Source organism: Cibotium barometz, chromosome 37, assembly GCF_041138505.1.
Source record: "Cibotium barometz isolate CiBa-2024 chromosome 37, ASM4113850v1, whole genome shotgun sequence".
Classification (NCBI taxonomy): domain Eukaryota; kingdom Viridiplantae; phylum Streptophyta; class Polypodiopsida; order Cyatheales; family Cibotiaceae; genus Cibotium; species Cibotium barometz.
Window position 1 is genome coordinate 41,411,383 of NC_141082.1, and position 27,131 is coordinate 41,438,513.

At 43.3% G+C, this 27,131-nt stretch overlaps 1 protein-coding gene across 1 annotated transcript in view; it reads left to right on the top strand.

Annotated features, from left to right (window-relative positions):
- The first annotated feature begins 6,371 nt into the window (after positions 1-6,371).
- LOC147617275 (glucose-1-phosphate adenylyltransferase large subunit 1-like) overlaps positions 6,372-27,131 on the top strand; it is a 38,540-nt gene continuing 17,780 nt past the window's right edge. Inside the window, exons 1-10 of the mRNA XM_086776908.1 lie at positions 6,372-6,946; positions 10,825-10,947; positions 11,101-11,274; positions 11,425-11,517; positions 11,711-11,794; positions 11,887-11,942; positions 12,506-12,599; positions 12,784-12,896; positions 12,990-13,062; positions 13,149-13,229. Coding sequence (XP_086633034.1) covers positions 6,698-6,946; positions 10,825-10,947; positions 11,101-11,274; positions 11,425-11,517; positions 11,711-11,794; positions 11,887-11,942; positions 12,506-12,599; positions 12,784-12,896; positions 12,990-13,062; positions 13,149-13,229 — 1,140 coding nt within the window. The 5' untranslated portion in view covers positions 6,372-6,697. The remainder of the gene's footprint in view (positions 6,947-10,824; positions 10,948-11,100; positions 11,275-11,424; positions 11,518-11,710; positions 11,795-11,886; positions 11,943-12,505; positions 12,600-12,783; positions 12,897-12,989; positions 13,063-13,148; positions 13,230-27,131) is intronic.

A 27,131-nucleotide genomic window follows, 5' to 3' on the forward strand; every position in this document is an offset into this window, starting at 1 on the left:
TCTCTCTTTTGGACTAAGGGCTACCACACTAATCACTAATTAATTCAATGCTCATTAGCCTTAATGAGTTATAGAAAAAAGTGCTTAAGAATTAATCAAAGATTAATCCTTCCACTAATCTCTCTTTTGGACTAAGGGCTACCACACTAATCACTAATTAATTCACACCATTGAGCACATCATTGGATAGGGCATGAAATTTCTAAGCTATGTGCATCAACTAATGTATAAATTAGTCCATAATTAGAGATTAATTAAACTCTTAATTTTAGACTCTTCTCTTTATACAAAATTAAGCAAAATTAAGCAAAAGAGAGCGAAATTCCTCCAATTGATGAAGAAGTTAATGTGATTTGGTGTTTTGATGTATCTAGATCTCCCATAACACTCAAGAACACTAATTTCGACCTCTTACATGATCGAAATGGACTCCAAACAACATACTTATGAAATTTTTCGCTCTTGGAATGGATTAATCGCTCCTAAACGAGAAAAAACAGTTCATTAGTGAAGATTAGTCAATTCCAAGAGTTTTCTAATGTTTTTGAGATTTTTTTTTGAGAGATTAAGCTACCCTAATTGATTTCTAACACTCTAATGTATACAAATCAAACAAAAAACACACAAATCAAGCAAAAATTATGATTCTAGCTCTATGTTTAACTCTAAAGAGAGCTAAAAATCACAAAATTGCAATCCATTGAAACTGAACCTAATACACTCTATGTGCACACTTAACAAAACACTAAAAACTAGATTAAAACTAACAAAACAACATATTTAAGCCAAAAAAATTTCTTTCAAAATACTAAAAAGAGAGTTATTTCTCACAAAATCACACACAAATCTCCATTAAAACCACATCTTTTTCACGGGAAACCACTGATCAAGACAATAGGCAATGGGTATGCGTAAATTAGAGAGAAAATAGTGGAAAAAGCCAAGGGATGGCTCCCTAACAGTGACACTAAAAATGTTATGGTTTACCCAAATCCTCATTTAAACATATTCAACAAGAGATTACCCAGAGAACCGCAACTGTCATAGGTCTCCAAGCTCCACAACTCCTTGAGAAGCAATTCCACCTCGCCTCTCGCGACGAGCGTTGTCACATCGCCGCATTGCACAACGTGTACTCATCCCTCCTCTCGTCTCACTTCAGTCACACACACTCACTAGCATGGATTAGAGAGAGATTAGCAAGAGCAAGACTCTATTATACAATGGGAGAGTTTTTTGTATTATGAGATATTTTCACTCTTATACATGGCCATAAGTGTTCACACTTACTTAAACAGTGTCCGATTGGGCACTTTAGGCTCATAAGAGACCTAATGCTATTACAATGACTACTTTCATAATATCCATGAAGTTCATTCTAACTTGCTACCACACGCTTTTGAAGCAAAAATCGCCATAAGTATTCCATAGATGGGGTTAGGCACTGATGGATCCCTATTATTGAAATTCAATTCTGTTCAAGTTACGATAGTTCAAGTAAATCACGGATAATCCTTGTTCTATGGAAAAGAATCAACGGCTGTGGATCTTTGATGAGGAAAAAAGCGTTGGTCTCTATGATCCAAGTGCAAGTTCCTCCCTTGATCCGGCCATGTGATCCGCGGGTTTGGTTAAGGGAAGTTAAGGCCCTTGACTACGTTAGAATAATTCTCCTGGAGGAATCGCTGATGCTTTCTGGGCGGCAAGGGAAGTTTTTTTCGGGTTCGGTTTTGGATGAACCGAGGGATTTACAGGCGGGCACCCGTCCAAGTTGTAGATTTGGACATCGTTACTACATATCTTGAATGTATAACCTTTTAGTGTGTCTACCTTGACTCGTTAATGTAAGATAATGGCAGTAGCTCTTATTAACCCTAGAAATGGGTTAACAACAATGATGGATTTTAATTTTAAAGCTTTAATTTTAACCTTTTTCTTTGGTTTAAGGCTTTATCTATATATAGTGTTTTTTGGGGGGGTTTGTAAATTAGTAAAGATTCTTAAAGGATGAATCGTATCCAATCCATGGAGTTCATACTTGGAGGCCTAAGGACTACCGCTTAGGGGTAAGCTTTTCATTGCTATACTATTGGTCAATACAATAGTAACCACCTTGAGTGGCCTCTCTTGTCTTCTCTCTAGGCTTTGGGATTGGGTGGATCTTAATATAGGGACTCTCCTAATAAGAATCACGTGTCAACACATGAGCTTTAGTAGGCTATGCTGCCTTTTCTTTCTCCTATGTCCAATATGAGTAAAAATTATTTATAATATACATAAATACATAAACTATTATTTAAGTAAAAGCACTACACAACACGCACATGCACATGCACATGTGCGTGTATGCGCAATCACTCACTCTTACATTCACTTAATCACACACAAACTTAGGTGCATGTGCGTGCATGCACAATCCCTCACTCGTGCATTCACTCACTCACACAGAACTCTCACCAAGATGGTCGAATTCCTTTATTTTTGTAGTCTTGATGTTCTGCAATTTAATGTTTAAGTCCCCCTCTTTGAACCTAAGTAGCTGGTGGCTCACTTGATGTAATGTAATTTCACTCTTTGTGATTAAGTAGTCTATTTCTAATTGGTGACTCATTCGATGTAATGTAGTTTCACTCCTTGTGATTAAGCAGCCTATTTCTAATTCTTAGACTGATTGTCACACACACACACACACACACACACACACACACACACATAGAGAGAGAGAGAGAGAGAGAGAGAGAGAGAGAGAGAGAGAGGTGGTGATTTGGGAGGGGGGAGTGTTCAATAGAGGGAGGGAGGGAGGGAGGGAGATGGTGATTTGGGAGGGGGGAGTATTATGAAGCAATTTTGTAACTGAGAGAGGGAGGGAGGGAGGTAGATGGTGATTTGGGAGGGGGGAGTATTATGAAGCAATTTTGTAACAGAGAAAGGGAGGGAGGGAGGGAGATGGTGATTTGGGAGGGAGGAGTATTATGAAACAATTTTGTAACAGAGAGAGGGAGGGAGGGAGGGAGGGAGGAAGGAAGATGGTGATTTGGGACGGGGAGTATTTATTATATGAAGCAATTTTGTTGTCATTATGAAGTCATTGGGACAATAGAAGCTAGCATAACTTTGGCTTTGCAAGTGGTTTTTTAAGAAGTTGTTTTTCAAAATGAGTGGGAGTGTTATTAAGCATGTGTGGTTCTTGCTCCGACCATGGTTCCCAAAAACCTTATGGTCCTAGTAGGGACCTCTCTGTTTACAACCATAATAATATATAAAGTTTACATTTTATCAATCTTAGAAAGCTAGGTAAATAGATTGGGTAGAAAGTGTTTCCTTTGCTTCTAACAAGGCTATTAATGTTTGCTTCTAATAAGGCTATGAGAAGGAGTCATACTTTCAAGGCTACTAAGAACTTAAATAACAAAGTGTAGATATAAGATACAAATAAAGATACTTTTTCTTTAACAAGGCTATGAGAAGGGGTCGTGCTTTCAAGGCTGCTAAAAACTTATATAACACAGTGTAGATATAAGACAGAAGTAAAGATACTTTCTTTTAACAAGGCTATGAGAAGGAGTCGTGCTTTGAAGGTCGCTAAAATATATATATATATATATATATATATATATATATATATATATATATATTCTATAGAGAGAGAGAGAGAGAGAGAGAGAGAGAGAGAGAGAGAGAGAGAGAGAGAGAGAGAGAGAGAGATTACAAAGAAAGTTGCATAAAATTTATTGCAAACTTATAGTTACATGGTTCTCTCGTGTTTCTTCGAATATGCTATTACAAAAGAGAGAGAGAGAGAGAGAGAGAGAGAGAGAGAGAGAGAGAGAGAGAGAGAGAGAGAGAGAGAGAGAGAGAGAGAGAGAGTAGATATAAGATACTTTCTTTTAACAAGGCTATGAGAAGGAGTCGTGCTTTCAAGGCCACTCTCTCTCTCTCTCTCTCTCTCTCTCTACATATATATATATATATATATATATATATATATATATATATATATATATATATATATATATAAATAAAAGATTACAAAGAAAGCTGCATAAAATTTATTGATTGCAAACTTATAATTACATGGTTCTCTCGTGTTTCGAATATGCTATTTACGAGAGAGAGAGAGAGAGAGAGAGAGAGAGAGAGAGAGAGAGAGAGAGAGAGAGAGTATGCGTGTGCGTGTGTGTGTTTGATTAAGTTAATAATTTTTTTACACCACATTCATATATGAGTCATGGAAGCAAGTAACAACTATATGTCTTTTTAAGAGTCCCATTACTAATGAGGGGTGCACTACCAACTATTATGAGTCATGGAAGCAAGCAACAAATATATGTCTTGTTAAGAGTCCCATTACTAATTAGGGGTGCACTACCAATCAAGTGCATATTTTGATGTAGCTAAAGGGAAGAAGTATGCATACGGTTTTTTAATGAGCAAAAGCATGCACACCGCATTCATATGTGAGCCATGGAAGCAAGTAATAAAATATGTCATGTTAGGAGTTCCATAACTAGTATGGGCTATTTTTGCTTAGCTGTAGGGAAGAAGCATGCACATACTTTTTATATGAGCAAAAGCATGCACACCTTTGTTTCCTCTTTAAAGGCAAGCACAAGTTGTGAATTATTCAAAAAGTTGCACAAATATCAACGACTAGACATTTTAACAAAAGGTCTACCAATGGAAACAAGAAGATGGGGCAACACTTCAACAAAAGGTTTCATGGTGGGCAACAAAGGAGATGGGGGAACATGGACATGTTGCGGTTATATGCAATGTCGTATATAGGAACATGATGATTCACACTCGTAGTAGTGTTTTTCTAGTGATGTTTGATAAGCAACAGTGAGAGTTGAGGGAATTAAAGGAGAATTGTTTCTTTGATGTAACATGGAAGATTCACTAAGACTTTTAATTAGTGACATAGGGCATCAACATGATTGTCGATCTAGCAAATGAATAAAGGATAATTCTCTAGAATAGGGTTTAAAAAAAACTAGAATGTGAAAAGAATATGCCTATTTGAAAACAAACTGTAGAAATATACAAAACCAACACTACTTTTTCAAAAAGCAAGGTTTTCTTATCATAGTGGAGGTCACAATATGAAGCATCAATGCTTAACTGTTGTGCTGCTAGATGATTGGTTATTATGGTCGAAGCATTAGGAGTGTGTTCGCATCAAGTGATCTCGTTCACATAAAATGCATATTTAAATTATGTACAACATTTGCAAACAAGTGGGCGAATAAACACGTGCCTTGAAAATTCTTGAAGTTTGTCCCTTGCAAAGTAGTCAAGTTGGGAAGGCATTGAAATCTCAATGCGAGGATCCCTACTATAGTGGGTGCAATCTGGACGTGCTGCATGAAAAAAAATCTCCATAATAATAAAAAAACTTGAATTTTATTGGCAAGGATAATATTAGATTTACCTTTGGTGTGAGCCAATATTAAATGAAAATGTACACATTATATATTTCAAAAATCTTTAAAGGTATGACAATCTTACTTATATTTTACCATATAAAATCTATGTAAAAACACTTGTAGATGTTAGGCGCTTTAACATCTAGAAGGTTTCTTGATTGCCCACCATTGATTAGCAACTATTGCCATCATAAGATCCTTTAATAGTAAAGACAATGGCGGTGCATGTGTAAGGGGCCTTAGTTTCTTTGGACACTTGTATGAACATGGTAAATCGGTTTCATATAATTTTGAAAATTACATGCTAATTTTGAATTGAAAGGCTTAAATTATTGATAAAATTGCAAAAGTTTCAAAATTATTATGAAATTACACAGTGGTGTAAATCGTAGTATGAGTGTTCAAAGAAAACCTATTAAAACCTTCGAAAAGTGGTTATAATAATACAAAAAAAAAGTGCGAACACGGCTGTAGTGGAGTGGTTAAATTGGACGATGTCCCAGCCCGGTGGTGCGGGTTCGATCCGCGCTCTCTACGGTGTTGCGCGTCCTTGTAACTGGAGTTAGGTGTGTGAGTAGTGTATATAAACCAGTGTTTCTCGCCAAATTTATTTAAAAAAAATACAAAAAACAGTAAATGTACGATTGGCTGGATAATTAATTATTCTGTTTGGACAATCAGTTTTGCTTTTGAAAAGGTGTCACAGATTCACGGGCCCAGAATCACGCCACGTAGCATGGTCTCGAGGCGAGATCTCCCGACAACCGGGGCTTGCAGGACATTTCAGATGTACACGTGTTCACCGCTGGTAAGACCGGATCCTCGCGCGGTTAAGCACGTGGCGATCGATACACTTGCTGAGCTGGACAAACACGCGGAAGGAGCGCATTAGTCACGGAGGCCAACGGTGGGTAGCCGGTACTGGCGACCCGGGGTAGCCGGTACGTTGGTCATTGCATGGGAAGCTCTCGTCCGTCTCGTCTTCCTCTATTCTTCTGAGGTTCAGTTATTTGGGGAAGCCAGCGGGCTTCTCATTTTATTGCAAGCTATCGCAGGCTAAAGCTCTGTGTTGCAGAAGCCTGATATCTACAAAACCCCCTCAGCTGTAAACCCTTCTTTTTTTCTTCTTCTTCCGCAACCGCTTCCACCATCTGGCCATCTCCGCAGGTGACTTTTCTGCACAATACCCCGAGCTGATCTTTGCTACGTCGGCGTAGTTTCCCTGTTTTTGGTCGCTTGCAGAAACATTTAGCCCTAATTGCTCGATCGCCATGGCCGCTGCTTCTGTGCACAATGTTTTCATCCAATCGTCCCCCTCCCAGGCCCGGCTTCCTTGCCTCTCCCGATCTTCTCTGTGCGGCAGATCGGCTTTTCTCGGTACCTATGTCTCGCCTTCCCTCACAGTATTCAGCGCCATTGGATCTCAACCTCAGTGCATCCTCTCGTCTCGCAGGAGTGACAAGCTAGACAATACGGTCTTGGCTTTCTCTGTGCTTGCTGACATAGCCAAGGAAGTTGTGGTGAGTCCCTCTGCATTTGGTTTTTTTTCTGTGTGTGTGTATGAGCTCCGTGCTTGCTTCGCCAAAACAAATCGAGATTACTAGGACGCAGCATTATTAGCATTTACCCCCATTGGCGCACTGTTTCCCTACAATACTGGACCTATCCCTTGTTTTTGCCCTTTCTTTGGGAGACATCTCCAGAAATGTGCTTCCAGGATGCATCATGTGGATTGAAAGCTCTCATATTGAGCATCTTTTCTGTCTCTTCTTTCTCCAGCACATTTAATTGTTGTTTGGAATCTTCAAACTGTGAACTCTTAGGATTTCCGGTGTGTTTCGGTTTCTATTTTCTCATATTTTTCTACCATAGAAGAAAGTTTTACTACAGCAACCCAGAGGTTTTGGCAGGTTTGAGCCGTTGCATTTGTTGCTAACGGTATGAGTCGATTTGGTACTTTGTAATGTCTTAATCTAATCCTTATTGGATCTTTTTGTTAGCATGTTACTCACGTTAGGTTTCCCATTGGCCATACGTAGCTAAGTGTGTGTGTGTGTGAGAGAGAGAGAGAGAGAGAGAGAGAGAGAGAAAGAAGAAAGAAAGATATATTAATATGTCTACGAAAGGCCAAAGTGGCCTATGAGACCAAAACATAGTACACAGCTGATGGTGTATCCTCAAAAGTAAGACAAAAAGGACTAAAAAAAAAAGAAGAGGTCCTAAAGCAGTCCTAAACAGCTATGAAAGGAAAATACTCCTACGGAGGTACAACAAAAGTGTATAATATCTACAACTAGCATAAGACTGGTGTAATCTGCTCATCTCAGTATCTCTCTCATGGGGTGCTGTAAGATAGAGAAACTTAAGTGGCGGGGCGGTCGTCTCCTCTTGTGGCGGGTGATGATGGCTCTAATCCACCAGAGATGAAGCGGCCGTGGACGAGGTCTTGGTAAGCATGGGCGTCTCGCTCGACAAAGTGCTATGGCTCTGTCAAGGGTGAGTCCTCCTGAAGGACGTCTGGCTTGCCGAGGGGGCAGTGGAGGTCCTGGTCGTATCTGTCGGGGTGGTCCTGGCCCTGAAAAAATCTGTCATGGCTCGCTGGTGGGGTGGGTCCTGGCTCGTAGGAGAGCCTCTCGATGGCGTCTGAACTCCAATAAGAAAAGCCCTAAACACCTCTGATCCTCAAACTCCATCACATGTCGTAATGGTCCAAAACCTTCTCGGAAGAGAGACCAGTGAAACCGGCCTCTAGTAACCAAAGTGCGGTAGATTAGCAGTCACCCAATCCAATTGTAGTCCAGCCAATAAACAAATAAACAAGAGCTAGAGTGCTCCACCATAAGAAAGAGAACGACACCTGTTAGCCCCAAAGCTTGGCACCCCTTTCGGTATTTCTTTATTCAATTTCAATGGAAAAGTTTTAAATGATTACAACATTGCCATTCATGGCTCGTATGTCTGCAAGTCCAATCTGCCAATCCTTTGGACCTCTTAGCATAGAGGTTTCACACAGCTTTGTGTCCCAAGAACACCACACTGTTACCTCCTCTAATCTGCTAAGTCAGTACATCCATGAGGCCTTGAATATGCATCTGATTGAACCATGCACATAGCCACAAACTCAGCCATGAAAACAGTCCACAAAACTCTTCCAAATCAGTCCACAATCTTGTCTGTTTCCACCCTCTGAACTGCCTAACCCTTCACGAGCCAGTGAAAAGAGAGACTCCATAAGACACCTCCTGCAGTCCCACTTGCTCACAAAGAGAGAAAGAAACTTACAGTCTTTGATGCTTTTCACAAGAGAGAAAAGACGCGAGGAAAAGCCCCTCTTGTCTTGCAGCCGGGAGAGAGAGAACCTGTGAGGGAACCTGCTGTCCAGCCTTGTGTTCCCCTCTTACAGTCCACGCTTCTCAACTGGCAGTCAGCTTCTTGCCAAAAGCAAAGGAGAGAAAAGAGGGAGATCCTGGAGGTGCCTGTATACTCGGCCACACAGCAGCCAACCAATCCTCCAAGAGCCAAAGAGAGAGAGTAGGCCTGTGTCTCTGCCCTGTAGCGCAGCACAGCAGCCGACTTTAATCTCCTAAAAGCATGCGTAAATGAGTACTAGGCTGCCCCTGTAGCCTCAGTTGTACAACCCGCCTGCAGCCCTTCCAAAAAGCGACTTGTGACCAGCGGCGTGGAGCTCCTCGTAGCTGTTTTTCCAGGCGCTGAAATCAGCGCTGCCCACCTACAGTCCCTCCAAAAGAGAGAGAGAGAGAGAGAGAGAGAGAGAGAGAGAGAGGCGTGTACTCCAAAAGTAGAGTAGCCCCCCCATAAATAGCCTACGGGCCACTTAAAGTTTTAAAACCTTCCCAAAGGTTATAAAACCTTTTAAGTTTTAATTCTTTTTGTCCCCTTCACACTTGGGGTTGTCCACACATGTTTCCTTTTTGTCCGGGCACCCAAGTATGAACATTTAAATATATAACTTACTCACTGACCACCATGCTCACACTTAAGCTGCACCAATTTCACAGGGTCATGACAGACCAGTATCTCCCTTGTATCTCATAGTACACAGTACATCGGCATATGTAGTGCTCCTCTGACTCCACTTCTTGGTGACATAGCTGACAAATGCGGTCTTCTGGCTTCATCCCCTCGTATCTGCCAGTCTCTACCCTCAGCTGATGTGATGAAGTGCGGATCTGTCCAATGGCACTGCGAATGCCATGTGAGAGATGGATGTCCATGTATGTAGACTGTGTCACAAAGCCATCTGGTCCCGATAGAGGGCCATCTTCGTGCCTAGTGGTGGGGGGGGCGGCTTGATCATGTCCTTTCTGCATCTAGCCTCATGATGTCCATCCTGATCACCCTATTCTGCTTAGAGCGACTAAGGTCCAAGAAGGGGCAGTCCAGGCTGTAATCAAATGGAGGGAGTGCATCAATCGTCATGCCATGTAATCTCAGCCAGGTACACATCTGGGTGTACCAACATCGTGTATCGCCGTCTGCTGTGAACTGCCTGGAAGAGATGAGTGCTAGGTGTGGGTATCTCTGTCTGGGGAGATCCCATATCCTCTGCAAAAATGTCACTGACCTGAACAGGGCTTCGGGAACCACTGGTGCAGCTTCCATCTTTGCTTTGACAATCTCATGAGAGAGAGAGAGAGAGAGAGAGAGAGAGAGAGAGAGAGAGAGCGCTACAACATCCATTTTTTGTTTTTAAAATAAGGCTCTGATGTATGCATGGTCTTCCCACTTGCTTGTGCATCGAAGTTACCCTACATGACATGCAGATACAGAATATTAACTGAGGCAAATCTTTTTGAGCATTGCAAACCATGGTTTTAGGTACAGGGTTGCATTAACTACTACTTGCATGACGTATGTTTTGGAGTTAATGAGAATGCAATTTACATGGATAGTTTTGTACTGCTTACTGATTAGAATCTGTGACAATTGCATTTGAGCAAATGCGCATCACATAGTCTACTATAAGGTTAGGAGGGCTGTGCATGTATTTGAGCAGACGAAAGCATGGCTGCTGCTTAGTTTTTTAGGTTATTAAAGATCTTAAAGCATGGCTGTTGCAAAGTTCAACGAGATCAAGCATGGCTGTTGCAAAGTTCAACGAGATCAAGCATGGCTATTGCAAAGTTTTGGCCATAGACAGACATTGATAGCTTGACTATAGGAAAGTTATAGCTAGAGATATTCAAAAGCATGACTACTGCAAAGTTTTAGCCATCCATAGTAGACTGCAGTAGCATCCTTTTGTGCAGCATAGCAGTTCAACTTGCTCTTTGGTGCATGGCTTTATTAACAGGCGTCTCTAATTTCTACAGAAATGATTGCTTTACCATGGAATTCTACTTAAATGGCTTTGTCTTTGTCCCATATTACATTTCAGAATCAGACACCTGCATCCATTGAAAGACCACGGGTAGACCCAAAATCAGTTGTATCTATCATTCTAGGTGGTGGAGCAGGGACTCGACTCTTCCCTCTCACCAGAAGAAGAGCAAAGCCAGCCGTGAGTTTCTGTCATAAAAATCATTTTTACGTGCCGTTTTAACTTTAATCAAGCATATTAAGTTGGCATCAATAATGCATTCAAAATAAACAGATCGAACATTGACATTTGATTTATCAAGAGTATGTTTACTTACTTTCTATATTTCAGCAGGTTCCAATCGGTGGTGCATACAGGTTGATAGATGTGCCCATGAGCAATTGTATCAACAGTGGAATCAATAAAATTTACATACTCACTCAGTTTAACTCAGCTTCGCTTAATCGACACTTGGCACGGACATACTCTTCTGGCAATGGAGTACATTTTGGAGATGGGTTTGTTGAGGTTTGATCTTGCTCCCCAGTGCCAATCCTTTGCACACTCTTTCATCTCAATTTCATCCAAGTTAGAGAAACCCCAAGAAGAGTAGCTGTTTTCTTTTATGAATGGACTGTCATTGGTTGAATACTCGAATTCTATGGCCTGATGGCATAGGTGTTAGCAGCAACTCAAACTCCTGGTGAAGCAGGGATGAATTGGTTTCAAGGAACCGCAGATGCTGTTCGTCAGTTCACTTGGCTTTTTGAGGTAAAAACTAGTGTACCTAAATTGAGTCCTCTGCTCTTGTTTGAAGAGTAAATTTGTTTGGAGTTTCTGCGTTCCAATGGGCTGGATTTGAAATGTCAAGGTTACAGTTTTTATCTCTTCTGGTACAGAATTGATGTCTTTTCTTTGATATTTGTACCTCAAGTACCTTGTCTAACTCTTGGTCTGGTTGTAGGATGCGAAAAATAAGAACCTGCAACACGTGCTTATTCTTTCAGGAGATCACTTGTACCGTATGGATTATATGGATTTTCTTCAGGTAAACCAATCATGCTTTTCAAAACCATTTGTAAAAGGTTGCTCTGTACACCTTGACCTGGTTTTTTCTCATTTTTTGTCATATGCCCACAGAAGCATCAGGATACAGGTGCAGATATCACCATTTCTTGTGTACCAATAGATGAGAGGTACGGTGTTTAAAAAACTTATCGTTGAACCTACACTGTAAAATCTAGACTTCTGTACTGTTTATGGTTACAAGCATATATGGTCTTCATCCAATTAACAAGAAGAAAAGAAAGGGAAGGTCAGAGCTAAGGCATGATGGTATAGTCATCTGTCTTCAATGAAACTCACAAATGCAAGGCATGGTAGAGTCGTCTGTCTTCAATGAAACTCACAAATGCACGCACAAGCTTCACTGGTCAGGGACTGGTCAGGAAAGAAACAAGTGCCAGATGAGGATTGGAAATGCGTGGTAGGGAAACGAAACTTTGAACAGGCATCCGATATCATCTGCATTGGTAAAACATGTAGGGATGACTTGTGATGTGGAATGCAGCTTGAAACTCTCAAGTTATGCAAATACAAGCTGCCCAGGTCCAAAGCTCGTTCTGAATTGCTCCTTATTACGGAATCAAGTGTATATGCAGCTTGCTATGCATCACAAAAGTTCTATTTGTGTTTGTTTAGTTAAATTTTACTTTATCAGCATCCTAGAAGGCTAACCATATTGAGTTGCTATCTGCAGTCGTGCCTCAGATTATGGACTGATGAAAATTGATGGCAGAGGAAGGGTTCTATATTTTAACGAGAAACCAAAAGGGGCTGACTTGAAATCTATGGTAAGAGTACAATATTAGTGCATCCTATTGTGTGATTAGAAAAGAATCAGCTTGCTTTCAAAATTGTTAGTTTCATGCATGCTTGTTTGTGCATAATCACCGGATGTCACATACTGGTTATTTAGTGCAGCCTTCTTTAAAGTTTATGTAAGCAAGAGTTTAATGTCAAATGTTTGTCGTGCAGGAAGTAGACACAACTATTCTCGGTCTCTCTCCACAGCAGGCTAAGAAAAAACCTTACATTGCATCTATGGGAATTTATGTTTTCAGGATTGACATACTACTGAAGCTGCTGAGGTGGGAAGAAAAGTAGTGCTTAAGCATTGTACTGTTTCTGTTTAATGCTTTGATAGCTTTAGAAGCCTAATCCTATCTGTTTACTTAATTTAGGTGGCGATACCCAACCTCAAATGATTTTGGTTCTGAGATTATACCAGCGTCAGCTAAAGAGTACAATGTTCAAGTAAGTTGATATTCAGGTGCTTTGTTCTTTTCTTTGATTGATGTCATGATGAACCTGATTTGATGTGTACTGTTTCTGAACTCTAGGCTTATCTCTTTGATGATTATTGGGAAGATATAGGAACAATCAAATCTTTCTTTGATGCAAATTTGGCTCTCACGGCACAGGTCTCTCTCTCTCTCTCTCTCTCTCTGTGCATGTGTGTGTGTGTGTTTTGTTTGTTTGTTTGTTTTGTTTTTTTTTGGGACACCTGTAATTCACTTTGACGGGTGTGAACACTCTTGGACATGCTTCGTAAATAGTTACATTCAAAACACTTCACTTTTATGGAGCAACACAAATGTTGAAAATGAAATTGGACTATCACTGGCACTCGAAAGAACTGACCCTCTCCTCACTACTGATGTATATTATTGGAGTACTTTGTTTTATACAAAGTTCCATGGGCATTAATGCCAGATTATCGTGAACGGACTGTACTGTATGAAAACATGCCACGAAATAGGAATGTCGGTATAGATTATTGGTGTAGAGATTCCTTCAAAGAAGACTAGTCACGGGAAATCCCCACCTTATAAAAAAATAGAGAGAGTACGTCATTGGTGTGCTGGGACCATGCGTGTCACTAGCGCTTCTGTACTAGATTTTGGCTCTTCTCTCCCAACGGCACGAGAAAGCTGGTTCTCTGAAGAACTAGTACCTGAGGTCACTCTTGAGCACGAGCCCATTGGGTTGAGGATAATCTTGTCACACATAAACTATTAATACTAATAAACAAGATGAAAGTGTGGTGAACCGTGAGAAGTGTTCCAGCCGGTGGCTGGTGGTGCCCCCTTTTGTAGTTACCAAACAAGATAGTAATGTTCAAATTTAGATGACACAAGCAATAGGGCCGGAAAAGGGCCAACCCCCCCTTGTAATATGATTGTATTATCAAGGATTTCTCAAGATACAAGCTTAATTGGCATCAGAATCCCAATGACATTCATGCAATGAAAAAAGATAGAAAATATGTTTTGTTGAAATTGGAGTCGATTCCAAAGCTGTTATCTCCCAGAACCTCACTCCCCAATCCTAAGTGACTTGCCACAAGAAGATATGCTCCATTGGCATCCATACACAATGATGTGTGCTAGGTCGAGACGTAGGAGACCCTAATGGTCAAGCACACAGATTTAGAGTAGGTTAAACTCTGATAAATGCTCTTACTAGTGAGTTTGTTGAAGTTTGTAGGCACAAATCAGCATTTTTAAAAATTTGACATCGGTAGAATGCTCCAAAATCTTTCCCAATAGGTGCATGTACATGAGCACACAAAAAGAGCAACTGTATGGTTGTTCAAATCTAGGTACAGTTGGGCTATATGATTGTACACCCAGCTGCTTCATGAGCTCAACAGGTGGAAAAGGGTAGAAGTAGGCCCACCTGTATGGACAGCTTGAAAAAGTCAAGATGCAGCTGTATGGCCTGATTTATGAGCATTTTCTGGTTTCTTCTTCTCCGCAGAGCCTTTCATAATCGTGAGAGAGAAATGAAATGATATATTAACGTCTCTAAGAGGCCATAATGGCCTATGAGACCAAAACTGAGAGTACATCTGAAGTTGGTGTCTCATCAAAGAGAACAACTAAATGAGACTGAAAAGTACAATAAACTGATTGTCTTACAGTTATAAGAACATAATTGTAAGACTCCGAGATGATTCTGAGTAGAAAATAGTGAAAAATGTATATCAGGTAGATCCATGTATGCTGATCATTTGAAGTGTTGCCCTCTCCTTAGATCAAATATCTCCGCCATGGGGCTGTCTAGAATGGAGAGGTCGTAGAAGCGAGGTAGGCGCCTCCGGTGCTGAGCAATAATGGCTCTGATCTGGCGATGGTGAGGATGCCGTGGTCGGGATCCTGGTGGGCGTGGCCGACGAGCACGACATAAGATGACTGCTCTATCAGTGGTGACTCCGTGGGAGCGTGGTTGGTGCCTTGATGGCCCAATGGAGGAGGTATCAGGAGGTGTGTGGGCTGGGTTGCTAGTGCTGGTGCCGAAGAAATCTGTGAGGGTCCTCTGTCTAGGTACATCATGGCTCGGTCTCCTGTCTGCCAAGAGGGTCTCTCTTGAGCTTAAGTAGGAACGATCCCAGGCATCTCTGATCCTCAAACTCCATGACCCTGCGTAACGGTCCAAAACCCTCTCGGAAGAGGAGGTGATATCTTCCTCTCGGATCTCATAACGGACTTTCAAGCACGATCTCGACTACGCCATTTGATCCAAAATGGATCATTGGCCTTTTACATCTCACAGTTCACTAATTTGATACCGGAGATTGATTCTTTGTCCCCAGCAGACAAGCTTCATGCCTTCATTGAAGGTTTAAACCCCACACTTTGTACCGATGTGCAGAAGTACAACCTGGTCGACCTTGCTACTGCCATCCAATTTATAGATTTGGGCCTCCCATGAGCTAAAATGGCAAGAGAAGGCTACAATGACAAGTGGAGAGCCACACAATAGCTGAAGTGACAAGTGTGAGGCCACTTGTCTCACTTTGATCCATTTTCTAACAAGTGTCAGGCCACTTGTCTCACTTTGGTCCACTTTCTTGCCACATGTCCCAATCTAAGAGATGGGTCCTTCCATAAACTTTATCTCTAAAAATATTCCAACTGGTAGACATTCTGTCATAGGCACTTTGCCAACTCTTGGTATGTGTTCAATTCCAGATGTAATGACGCGAACAGAATTTCCATCGGAGTCACGCCAAAAATAGCAACTCTCCTAAATTTTAGGAGTGTGGTCCTTTGTATTCTAGGATAATCCCCCATTCCCAAAGCTTGTACTTTCCAAATATTTAGACATCCTGGAGTCCACCAGACTCCTTTCATACTGGGAAATGTCCAAGCTGGTGACATCCTCCCCAACTTCTTAAAAGTTGTCCGCAACTTTAAGCTTCACGCCATATATTCAAGATATAATCATGTCCCATGAAGTGGGCGAGGCAAGACAGTCTCAAAAATCCAATATAGCTGAAGAATCCATGTCCCAAAGAAATGGGTGAGACAAAACAGTCCCATAAGTTCAGATATCATAATCATGTCCTAAGTAAATGGGCGAGACAAATCAATCTCTTGCCAACAAGGCATCGGTCCACATGACCCTTGGCATAGACATAAGTCCTGTGCCAACCAGGCGTCATGTCCACTTTACCACTTGCACTCCGTGTTGGTACTGTGACCACACACCTTTTATGAGAGGTGGGCTCAAGTAACAAGATAAAACAATCACTCGTAGGCATAGATAACCTGGTGTTCCATAAGCATTTTTGCTACACACAGTTTATAGGCATTTCGGCCACCAACTCACTCTACCCTCTTAAGTGCCCATGTTCCCTTCCATCTGCTCTCTATTGTTCCACCCACACATGGTAGAAACAATCTTCAAGAGAGCACGTAGGACAAGAAAACACTACACGGGGTATGTTGTGCTTGTCACTATCCTTTGAAGTGCCCATGTTCCCTTCCATCTGCTCTCTATTGTTCCACCCACACATGGTAGAAACAATCTTTAAGAGAGCACGTAGGACAAGAGAACACTACCCTCTACACATGGTATGTTGTGCTCCACACTACCCTCTGAAGTGCCCATGTTCCCTTCCATCTGCTCTCTATTGTTCCACCCACACATGATAGAAACAATCTTCAAGAGAGCACGTAGGACAAGAGAACACTACACAGGGTATGTGAACCATGAGTTTCATAAGTCCAATGCATCCCAAATAAAGGAAGCCATAAAGAATAATCCATCCTAGTAAAAGGGAGTCATAAACATAATCCATAAACCTGAGGATGGATCCAAATCCCTAGAAAAGAAGTCCAGGAAATCATAGACCTGTATACCATAATCCTTGTATACCATAACTCTTACCACATACTCCATGCTAACCACACACCTTGGAGTAGAGGTAGACTTTTATCCATAAAAGCATTATATCTAGAGATATCCAAATATTTCTTCTCTATAAACTGGGACAGATTCATCCATAATCTTGTCCAAGAAAGAAATCTCCATAGATATAATCCATCCCAATAAAGGGAGCCATAAACAATGTTTCCCTAAAACCATCTCTCCCTGAAACCATCTCAAGGCAAACAACATCACCCATAAAAGCTGGACAAAACATCCACAAATGCTGAAAATGGAGCTTGCATGTGTGACACGCATAGAGGCCGGAATGGGCCGACTCCCCCCCCCCCCCCCCCCCCCTTGGAGTATTTTACTATCCAAGGAGAATAATATCATGTACAAGCTTTGAGAGCCTTACTCTCCCCACGGGAGATGCCGGATTATCCATATACAAATGCCAACACAGCCCAACACGAGGCAACCAAGCCGGAACATAGGCTGTAGAAATGCCGAGCCAACAATATAATCCATATACCTCCGTGTGGGTACTGATTCTTCCCCAAAAACCACGGGTCTTCATGCAATAGAGCTGGTACAGCAAGTACAACTCTCCATTCAGCCGGTACAGTAGGTACAATGGTTGGTACAGTGGGTACAATGGTTGGTACAGTAGGTACAACAAGTATAAATGTTGGTACAACATGTAGAGTGACTAGTATAGCAGGTATTACAGAAGTTGGTACAATCGATACAATGGGTGGTATAGCAAGTACAACAAGTACAAGGATTGGTACAGCCAGTACAATGGCTACTACAGTAGGTACAATGGCTGGTACAGCAACCAAGCCGGAACATAGGCTGTAGAAATGCCAAGCCAACAATATAATCCATATACCTCCGTGTGGGTACTGATTCTTCCCCAAAAACCACGGGTCTTCATGCAATAGAGCTGGTACAACAAGTACAACTCTCCATTCAACCGGTACAGTAGATACAATGGTTGGTACAGCAGGTACAGTGGTTGGTACAACAGGTAAAACAAGTACAAATGTTGGTACAGCATGTACAATGACTAGTATAGTAGGTACAGTGGTTCGTACAGCAAGTACAGAAGCTGGTACAGTCGATACAATGGATGGTATAGCAAGTACAATAAGTATAAGGATTGGTACAGCCAATACAATGGCTAGTACAGTAGGTACAAGGGCTAGTACAACAAGTACAATGGCTAGAAATCATAATAAATGATTAAATATCCTTGCCTTCAGTATTTCTTCGCGATGGAAGCCTCCAAAACAGTCCCCAACAGCCGGTATTCTTCATGGGCAGCCTTCAAGAGAGAGAGAGAGAAAGAGAGTAGCCATTATTAGGGCAGCCTGTAACAGTGGTAGAGGCTAGTGTGCAGCAAGAGAGCCTCTATTAATGAAGAGAGGCTCCAATTTATAGATTTGGGGATCCCATGAGCATAAATGGCAAGAGAAGGCTACAATGACAAGTGGAGAGCCACACAATAGCTGAAGTGACAAGTGTGAGGCCACTTGTCTCACTTTGATCCATTTTCTAACAAGTGTCAGGTCACTTGTCTCACTTTGGTCCACTTTCTTGCCACATGTCCCAATCTAAGAGATGGGTCTTTCCATAAACTTTATCTCTAAAAATATCCCAACTGGTAGACATTCTGTCATAGGCACTTTGCCAACTCTTGGTATGTGCTGAATTCCAGATGTAACGACGCGAACAGAATTTGCATCGGAGTCAGGCCAAAAATAGCAACTCTCCTAAATTTGAGGAGCGTGGTTCTTTGTATTCTAGGATAATCCCCCATTCCCATTAGCTTGTACTTTCCAAATATTTAGACATCTTGGAGTCCACCAGACCCCTTTTGTAGTGGGAGATGTCTAGGCTGGTGACAGGCTCTATGACTTCTGCCTCATCGATCATACTTGTTTGTTACTCTTTTGATACATCCTGCAATGCTGGACCTATATATTGCTTCAACGGAATGACGGGAAACGGGCCGAAACTTCGGAATGAAAGCTTGGGGCAACGCTTGCAATTGCTTCAACCGTTGCTTCATGATGCAGATATATACCCAATCCTGTTTCTTAAAGTCGACATCTTGCCTGGATTTGTTGCCTCGCCGGGTATAAGCTTCTTGAGCTTTGTCTCCATCTTTTTCATGAGATTCTAGGATGAGATTGGGGAGAAGCCTGGAGGTCACAGTGGCTTTGCAAGATATGTGGAGCATGGTCTTATCCACCTTATTCCGAAAGGTGGTAATAAGACTAGCATTGCACAGTGGAGGCCTATCACATTGCTTGGTACTGCGTATAAAATCCTTGCTAAGGCAGTGAGCATAAGATTGCACCCTGTGTTGCAGTCAGTCATTCATGATACGCATAATGGATTCCTCCAAGGGACGAGTATCTTTGACAACTTATTTCCTTTTGGGAGGCGGTAGAGTGGGCCAAGGCAAGTAATAAGTGTTTGGCCATAGTGTTACTTGATTTTGAGAAATCCTATGTAGAGTGGATTGGGATGTCTTGGAGGGTACGCTTGCTCACATGGGCTTTTCTCAGGATTGCTCCAAAGGTCGGGAGGCTCACAACACTGTGATTGCGTATGGAGGTCGAGGTGAGCGTTTTCAGATCTCCCTCTCCGTACAACAAGGTTGCCTCCTTGCACCCCTGATTTATCTTATTGTCACAAAGGCTATGAGTTTTTTTCTTCGCTCCACGATTGGAGTATGTGGATTGAGACTGCCTTTGTGTACAGATTTAGAATTTGAGCTAGCAGATGATACAATTATGTTTCTTGAGGCATCCTACACATGGTTATGCTCTTTTTGCACTGCCTTAGAGGAATTTTGTTTGGCAGAAGGGGCTACCATAAACTGGCATAAGTGTAGGATTGATTGGGACACGGATGTTGCTTTTACATGGATTGAGAGAGGGCACACTGCCAGATACCTTGGATGTCAAGTCGGGATAGACGTCACTCCTGCACAGCAATTTGCACTTGTGCTTATGAGCATAAAGAAAAAGCTTATTCATTGGAGCTCTAGGAAGCTTGGCTTGGCCTCTAGAGCTTTAGTGGTAAACCAAGTGTTGCTTGCCATAGCTTGGTTTATCACCTCTTGCTGGTGTTTTGACCATAGATGCATTGGTCAACTGCGGAGACTGATCCACAACATATGGCAGACGACTGGGTGCAACAGGGTATATTCAGTGGGCAGGTTGGGAGAGGTTTGCGGTGACCATTCTTGGGTGGAAGAACTTCAAAAATATTCCAGATTCCCAGATGTATCTACTCCAAGGCTCAGAGGGAGAGAGACGGATTGCATAGATTGATGCAGCTATACCTAACCATTGAATCACTGGTACTTTAATGGGTGTGCATCACCATTCGTGGTTGAGTGTTCTCACTAGGATAGGTGTGTCCCTTTAGGTGATGGGACTCCGGATTTTGGAGGAGGATGGGGTTCCTCTTTTCTACTCTATACATTCTGGATGGCGGTTGGATAAATGTGATGTACAGGAGGTCACACCTGGTTTTGTGATCCGACCAGTGAGAGTAGTAGGCCACTCTGGGAAGCGGTGGTATACTGAACCTTCCCCAGGGATAATCACTCACTCGTGGTGCCTTTGGATTTATGGTGGATGTCCCATCAGAGACTTACATTGGGACCCTGAAGAGTGGGAGTGGATTGATGCATCTGACCGCATGAAGAGTATACCTTTTTTCAGTTACACAATGCACAATGCCAGGTTGTTGATGCTTGGTTAGAGCTAGAGAATCCCCACTATGAAGCCTCACTGGGAGACATTTGGCATTACACCCCACCTTCAGAGGAGATTTTGACAGAGACTATGGCACTCGTATAGGAGGAACCAAATTTCCTACTTTTTTTGGTTGTTTTTACATGGTGGGCTGCCCACCAACCAGTGGAGATCCAGGACCTATCTTGTTCACAATGTGATGGCCGTCTGGACCCGTATACAAGGATCTTCTAGAGTTGTGCAATCAAAGCACAACTGTTTTATGAGACAACGGGACAGTGGCATATTCTTTTCCACGACCTCGATGGGACTCTTATGGCAGCATAATGCCCTGAATTTGTTGAGATCTCCCTAACTTTTGTTTGAGGTCTCCCTTTTGTATAATTCTATCTTACTTAACAAAAAATTGACTTCTATTATGTAGAAGGTTGCGTTAGCTAGTTGGTGTATAGAAGGGAAAGCCATCTCTTTGTGGACACATTGGGCCCAGGTAAATTCCAGTCATGGAGTTGCTGCCTATGAACGGGACCAATTTGTCACGGACCTCAAGAAGCGGTTCCTACTGCCTCACTATCTTGAGCGGCTTGAGGGTGAGTATCGGAGATTGCGCCAGAATGAGTCCTCCAATTTGCAAAGAGAGTCACTCACTTGGCTTTAGAGTTGCAAAAATCAGATGAGAACAAAAGATGTCAATTCCTTAACGGTTTATACACGCAAATCTAGTGGGATGTGCATATGTTTGAGCCGCAAACTCTTTCTCGGGTACCTTTGCTTTCGCAAAGTGCTGAGATGGAAAACCAAAGACCTCCCAACCCGGAGTAGCCAAGGCAGCCACTATCGATTGCAAGGGCAAGAACTCGACCCAATCAAGGTCTACCTCAGGAGCCTCTGGATCCAAGAACTCGAACAATGGACCGTGGCTTACTCTAGACAAAAAGCCTTTGGCAGAGTTAGGATGTGATAAGATGAGCTAGGATGTAATAAGATGCATATGAGATGTGATAGGATGTGATAAGAGTACGAGGAGTATAAGGAGGGGTGATGTTTCTTTTGTCATACAAAATGACATACTTCTAAGGCATGCCCTAAGAAGACCCCTACACAGACCACCATCCCTACCTCAATAGCTTCTGTGGCGAGCTAGTCTCCCACACCGACCCCTTAGGTTGTCGCTAGTCCTCCAGCTCCCATGCCTACGGTTGGCGCCATTGTTAGCCAAGAGCTTGAAGATAAGCAGAAGGGTAACCATGACTAGGAGTATGAGCGAAATGAGTTTGTCAAGACATTTTTCTACATAGGTGGCCAGAGAGAGAGGGCAAAAGGATGAAAGAACCTGATGTAGAGCAAATAAACACAGCATGAAATGGGTGAGTGAGTGTATATATGATGGTGAGTGAAAATATGTAAAAGAGCCCTCTGATGTGAGGATACTCTAAGTAGAAGACCAGTGCAGAAGCAAAGACGATGTTGGAGCAGAAGCACGGTTGATGACGAAGGCTCGTGTCGATGTGAGACAAAGGCACTCAATGAGGTGGTTGGTGTTGAAGGCTCGTGTCGGTGGATGCAGAGGCACTTCGAGGTGGTAGTAGGCAGCGGAAGGGATGAAAACTCTGGTGACAAGGGTACTGCGATACCTGAGTGATGATGAAGAGCAGCGAGGGCTGCCGTCCCGAGTAGTGCAAGCTCTGGTGACAAGGGTGTTGCAATACCTGAGGGGTGGTAAGGAGCAAAGAGGGCTGCTGTCCCGAGTGGTGGTGGTGCAAGCTTTGGTGACAAGGGTGTTGCAAGACTTGTTGGGTGCAGGCTCTGGTGACAAGGGTGTTGCGTACCTGAAGGGTGGTGAGGAGCAGAGAGGGCTGCTGTCCCGAGTGTAGTGGTGCAAGCTCTGGTGACAAGGGTGCTGCAAGATCTGAAGGGTGCAGGCTTTGGTGACAAGGGTGCTACATACCTGAAGGGTGCTGAAGAGCAGAGAGGGCTGCCGTCTCGAGTGGTGTCAATGGTGAAGATAAGCAGAGAGTGGGCTGCCATCCCGATGGTGTGATGTAGTAGACAGAGGGCTGCCTTCCCAAAGTGTAGCAAGATGTAAAACGCTGATATGCTCTGCTGTAGGAGAGAGGGCTGCTGTCACATGAACTGAAACGATGGAGTGCTCTATGTAGCAGGGAGGGCTACCGTCCTATGAACTGATATGAAACGCTGAAGTACTGGATGTGGCAAAGAGGGATGCTGTCCCTAGGTGTGGCTTGTAGTAGAGAGTGGGCTACTGTCCCAAGGTGTGGCCGTTAGTAAACGCTGATGTGCTGGGGCTGACAAGCTATGAAGATAAAGCAGGTATGGTGTATGTGCCGGCAGCAGCAACAGCAGCAGTAGATGGTACCTGATATGGTCTAGAAGTGGTACGATGGTGAAGTGAAGAGGCAAAGCTATATATAGTCTGTGGGACTGCTGGTCGGCCAGCTTAACGGCTGTCGGCCAGCAGCAAAGACACAAAAAGAAGGAAAATCTAATAAATCCAAAAAAGTTCAGATAAAATCCTCTTTTTAGGGCTGGACAAAATGCTATTTTTTGATAACCCCCTCCCAGGCCAAAAAAGGGGAGAGAAGATGGAGGATGCTAGGAGAGAAGAATGGACACTGACACACTGGTAGAAGGAATGGATCCCCCTCTGGAAACAAAGTCTGATAAAGTCAAAGAGGGGGATCATGGTGGCAAAGGTGGTGAAGATGACACATTGGTAGAAGGGGAGAGAAGAATGGACACTGACACACTGGCAGAAGGAATGTATCCCCCTCTGGAAACAAAGTCTGATAAAGTCAGAGAGGGGGATCATGGTGGCAAAGGTGGTGAAGATAAGGTGATGCACATGAGTTGATCGTCTCGCAAAGTAAGATCTTGAACGGGGCTCTCTTGTGAGTAAGAAGTCCCATTCCTTGTGGTCTAGATTAGAGTTTGGAGAATCAACTTCTAGTGAGAAGAATTGGTCCTCCGGGAGTGGGGGTAGATGATCCATGCTGTGTGCTCTCGAGGTATTTAGTCCCTTTGCTCAAGATAGCTCTGATACCATGAGGGCATAAGGACGAAAGGACCATATGTACGAGAGATTAGAGCAAAACAACACAGCATGAAATGGGTGAGTGAGTGTATATATGATGGTGAGTGAAAATATGTGCAAGAGCCCTCTGATGTGAGGATACTCTGAATAGAAGACCAGTGCAGAAGCAAAGACGATCTCGGAGCAGCAGCACGGTCGATGATGAAGGCTTGCGTCGATGTGAGGCAAAGGCACTCAGTGAGGTGGTCGGTGTTGAAGCCTCGCGTTGGTGGATGCAGAGACACTCCAAGGTGGTAGTGAGTAGTGGAAGGGATGCTAACTCTGGTGACAAGGGTGATGCGGTACATGAGTGATGATGAAGAGCAGAGAGGGCTGCTGTCCCGAGTAGTGCAAGCTCTGGTGACAAGGGTGCTGCAATACCTGAGGGGTGGTGGTGAGCAAAGAGGGCTGCCGTCCCGAGTGATGGTGGTGCAAGCTCTGGTGACAAGGGTGCTGCAAGACCTGAAGGGTGTAGGCTTTGGTGACAAGGGTGCTGCATACCTGAAGGGTGGTGAGGAGCAGAGAGGGCTACTATCCCGAGTGGTGAAGTGGTGCAAGCTCTGCTGACAAGGGTGCTGCAAGACCCGAAGGGTGCAGGCTCTGGTGACAAGGGTGCTGCATACTTGAAGGGTGCTGAAGCGCAGAGAGGGCTGCCGTCTCGAGTGGTGTTGATGGTGAAGATAAGCAGAGAGTGGGCTGCCTTCCCGATGTTGTGATGTAGTAGAGAGAGGGCTGCCGTCCCAAAGTGTAGCAAGATGTAAAACGCTGATATGCTCTACTGTAGCAGAGACGGCTGCTGTCCGGTGAGCAGATATGAAACAATAGAGTGCTCTATGCAGCAGAGAGGGCTGCTGTCCCATGAACTGATATGAAACGCTGAAGTGTTGGATGTGGCTGAGAGGGCTGCTGTCCCAAGGTGTGGCCAGTAGTAAACGCTGATGAGCTGGGGCTGACAAGCGATGATGATAAAGTAGGTATGGTGTATGCACCGGCAGCAGCAACAGCAGCAGCAGATGGTCAAGAGGTGGTACGATGGTGAAGTGATGAGACAAAGCTATATATAGCCTAAAGGCTGTCAGGCAGCAGCAAAGACACAAAAAGAAGGAAAATCTAATAAATCCAGAAAAAGTCCAGATAAAATCCCCTGCTAGACAAAATGCCATTTTTTGACAGAGAGTCGTGGTGGTGTTCCCCCTCCCTGAAATGAGACTTCTATTAAGTATGTTTTTTTAATTTACAAAAAGAGTTTTCAGACCAAGAAAGGGGGAAATCTCAACCAATCGGGTGCCTTGTGCTGCCAGCAAGGTCCCATATGAGACAGACAGAGAAAAATGTCATGATCCCATTCTCTCATGAATGTTGGAGCATAGAAACTATTGAAGGTTTGTCAGCCATTACTTCCACTCCGAAGGGGGGTTTGTTGGGTATTTTGGAGTTCGTTGGTGTGAACACCCTCTTAGGTATGAACAACCCTTCTTAAGGTCTAGGTCAAAAGATGACGCTTGATGCCTATAAAAGCATTGTACACAGTGGAAGTATTATCATAATTCATTTATCATTGTGTTGTGCAATCTCTTTCCATTGTGCTCTCTCTCTCTCTCTCTCTCTCTCTCAGAGTATATGGGCTATGCATGGACTGCCTCCCCTCCCCCCCTTCAGTACAGTTTGGACTCCCCTTTTCTCCAACTCTCTCATGAGGACACCAATTGGGTTATCCGGTGTTAGTTTTTAGACTACACCCATTGCACATGGATCACACCTTCAGAGCTCCCAACGAAGATGCACTTCTACAGAGATCACTTCCTCATGCTCACCAAGGATGGATTCATCCACCAGTAGAAACCGGGCTACTTGAGTGTTTGCATGTCCCATGCCATGCGGATTGCGATTGGTTAGATACAAGTTCCATCCCACTGCCTTAGAGTGGAGATAGGTAGAGCTGAACGCGTCTTTAGAGCCTTATGGAGACCCAGGGAGGAGAGGATCTGCCGATTATGCCACACAGAGGTTCAGACAATGGAGCATTACATATGTTGCTGAGTATACTATGAAATCCACGTGAGGTTTGACATTCTGTTTTGTGAGGGATTTGATCCACTCTTCAGGATCATTGACTTCCTGGACCAAGGTTGTCTAGGGCTCTTCTTGCTACACGGACACTTTCTTGAGAGAGCTTTGGCCCCAGCCACCCCGACCTGTCCCTCGCCATCCAACCATCACTAGCTTCTTTCGGATCCAAGAGGTGGAGGACACCCGTATAGTGGATCTTGTGGACCCGCCTCAGTAGCTCTGGACCCACCTCATGCGAGAGGAATTACCTCGGACCGGGCCTCCACATTCCAGCATGCCTGACGCCCCTAGTCCCTCTGACGTCAGCCATGATTCCCTCATCAACTCTAGATCTAGGAGATGCTCCACTGCCATCGAGCTACCTTTCCACGTGATGTAGCTGAGGGAGACCTCTTGGCTATACTCATTAGCCCCATGCTTGATATTTTGGAGAGTGGTATACCGTCTATTGGGGGCTGATGCTCGTCTCATGCTCCATGTTCTTGGTATTCCATGACGAGATTCCATGGATAGTTTTGTATCACCCCAGTGAGATAGCTTTGTTTTGATTCTATTTTATTTTTCTATTCCATGATGAGATATGACATGGACATTATTGTATCACTTTGATCTCATAGGCCCATTGGGTCTTTAATAGACGCTTGGTATATCTTTCTTTTTTTCTCTCTCTCCCCTTGTGCATCATTGTCATGGCTTGAGGTTCCATCTTCTCTCTCTACTTGCACTCTACTCCTACACACCTATCATGGGTATCTTTCATCCTCCGTAGCTGCATATGTGTGATCCTAAATACCAATAAAGGCATGGAGGAAGAACTCGGCAGACCAAGAGTCGAGCGTTAGTGAGTTGGTGCAGTCAAGTGGAGAGGGACTTTGTGGGGGAGACCATGGGTGACACACACGACGACCCTTGTCGTCTAAGAAAGTGTTTGGAGTGATGGCTCTTGGAGCGGTACTCGTATGGTCACTCTACTAGCGGTATGGAGGGAGTTGATCGTTTCTTGGAGGGACTGGTTGCTCCACCCCATGCTTGGAGTTGTTGCGTGCTACAAATGTTGGGCCATTGTAGAGACCAAACCTGGAGCGGCTGTTGATAGTGGATTTTTTGAGTCCGACTTGATTACGTGGTTGGTCATGGTGGGCATAGTAACAAAAAAACCTGTTTCTAGCTTTCGAAACCTCGAAACCTTGAAACTTCGAAACAGTTTTTAAAAACCTCGAAACCTCTCC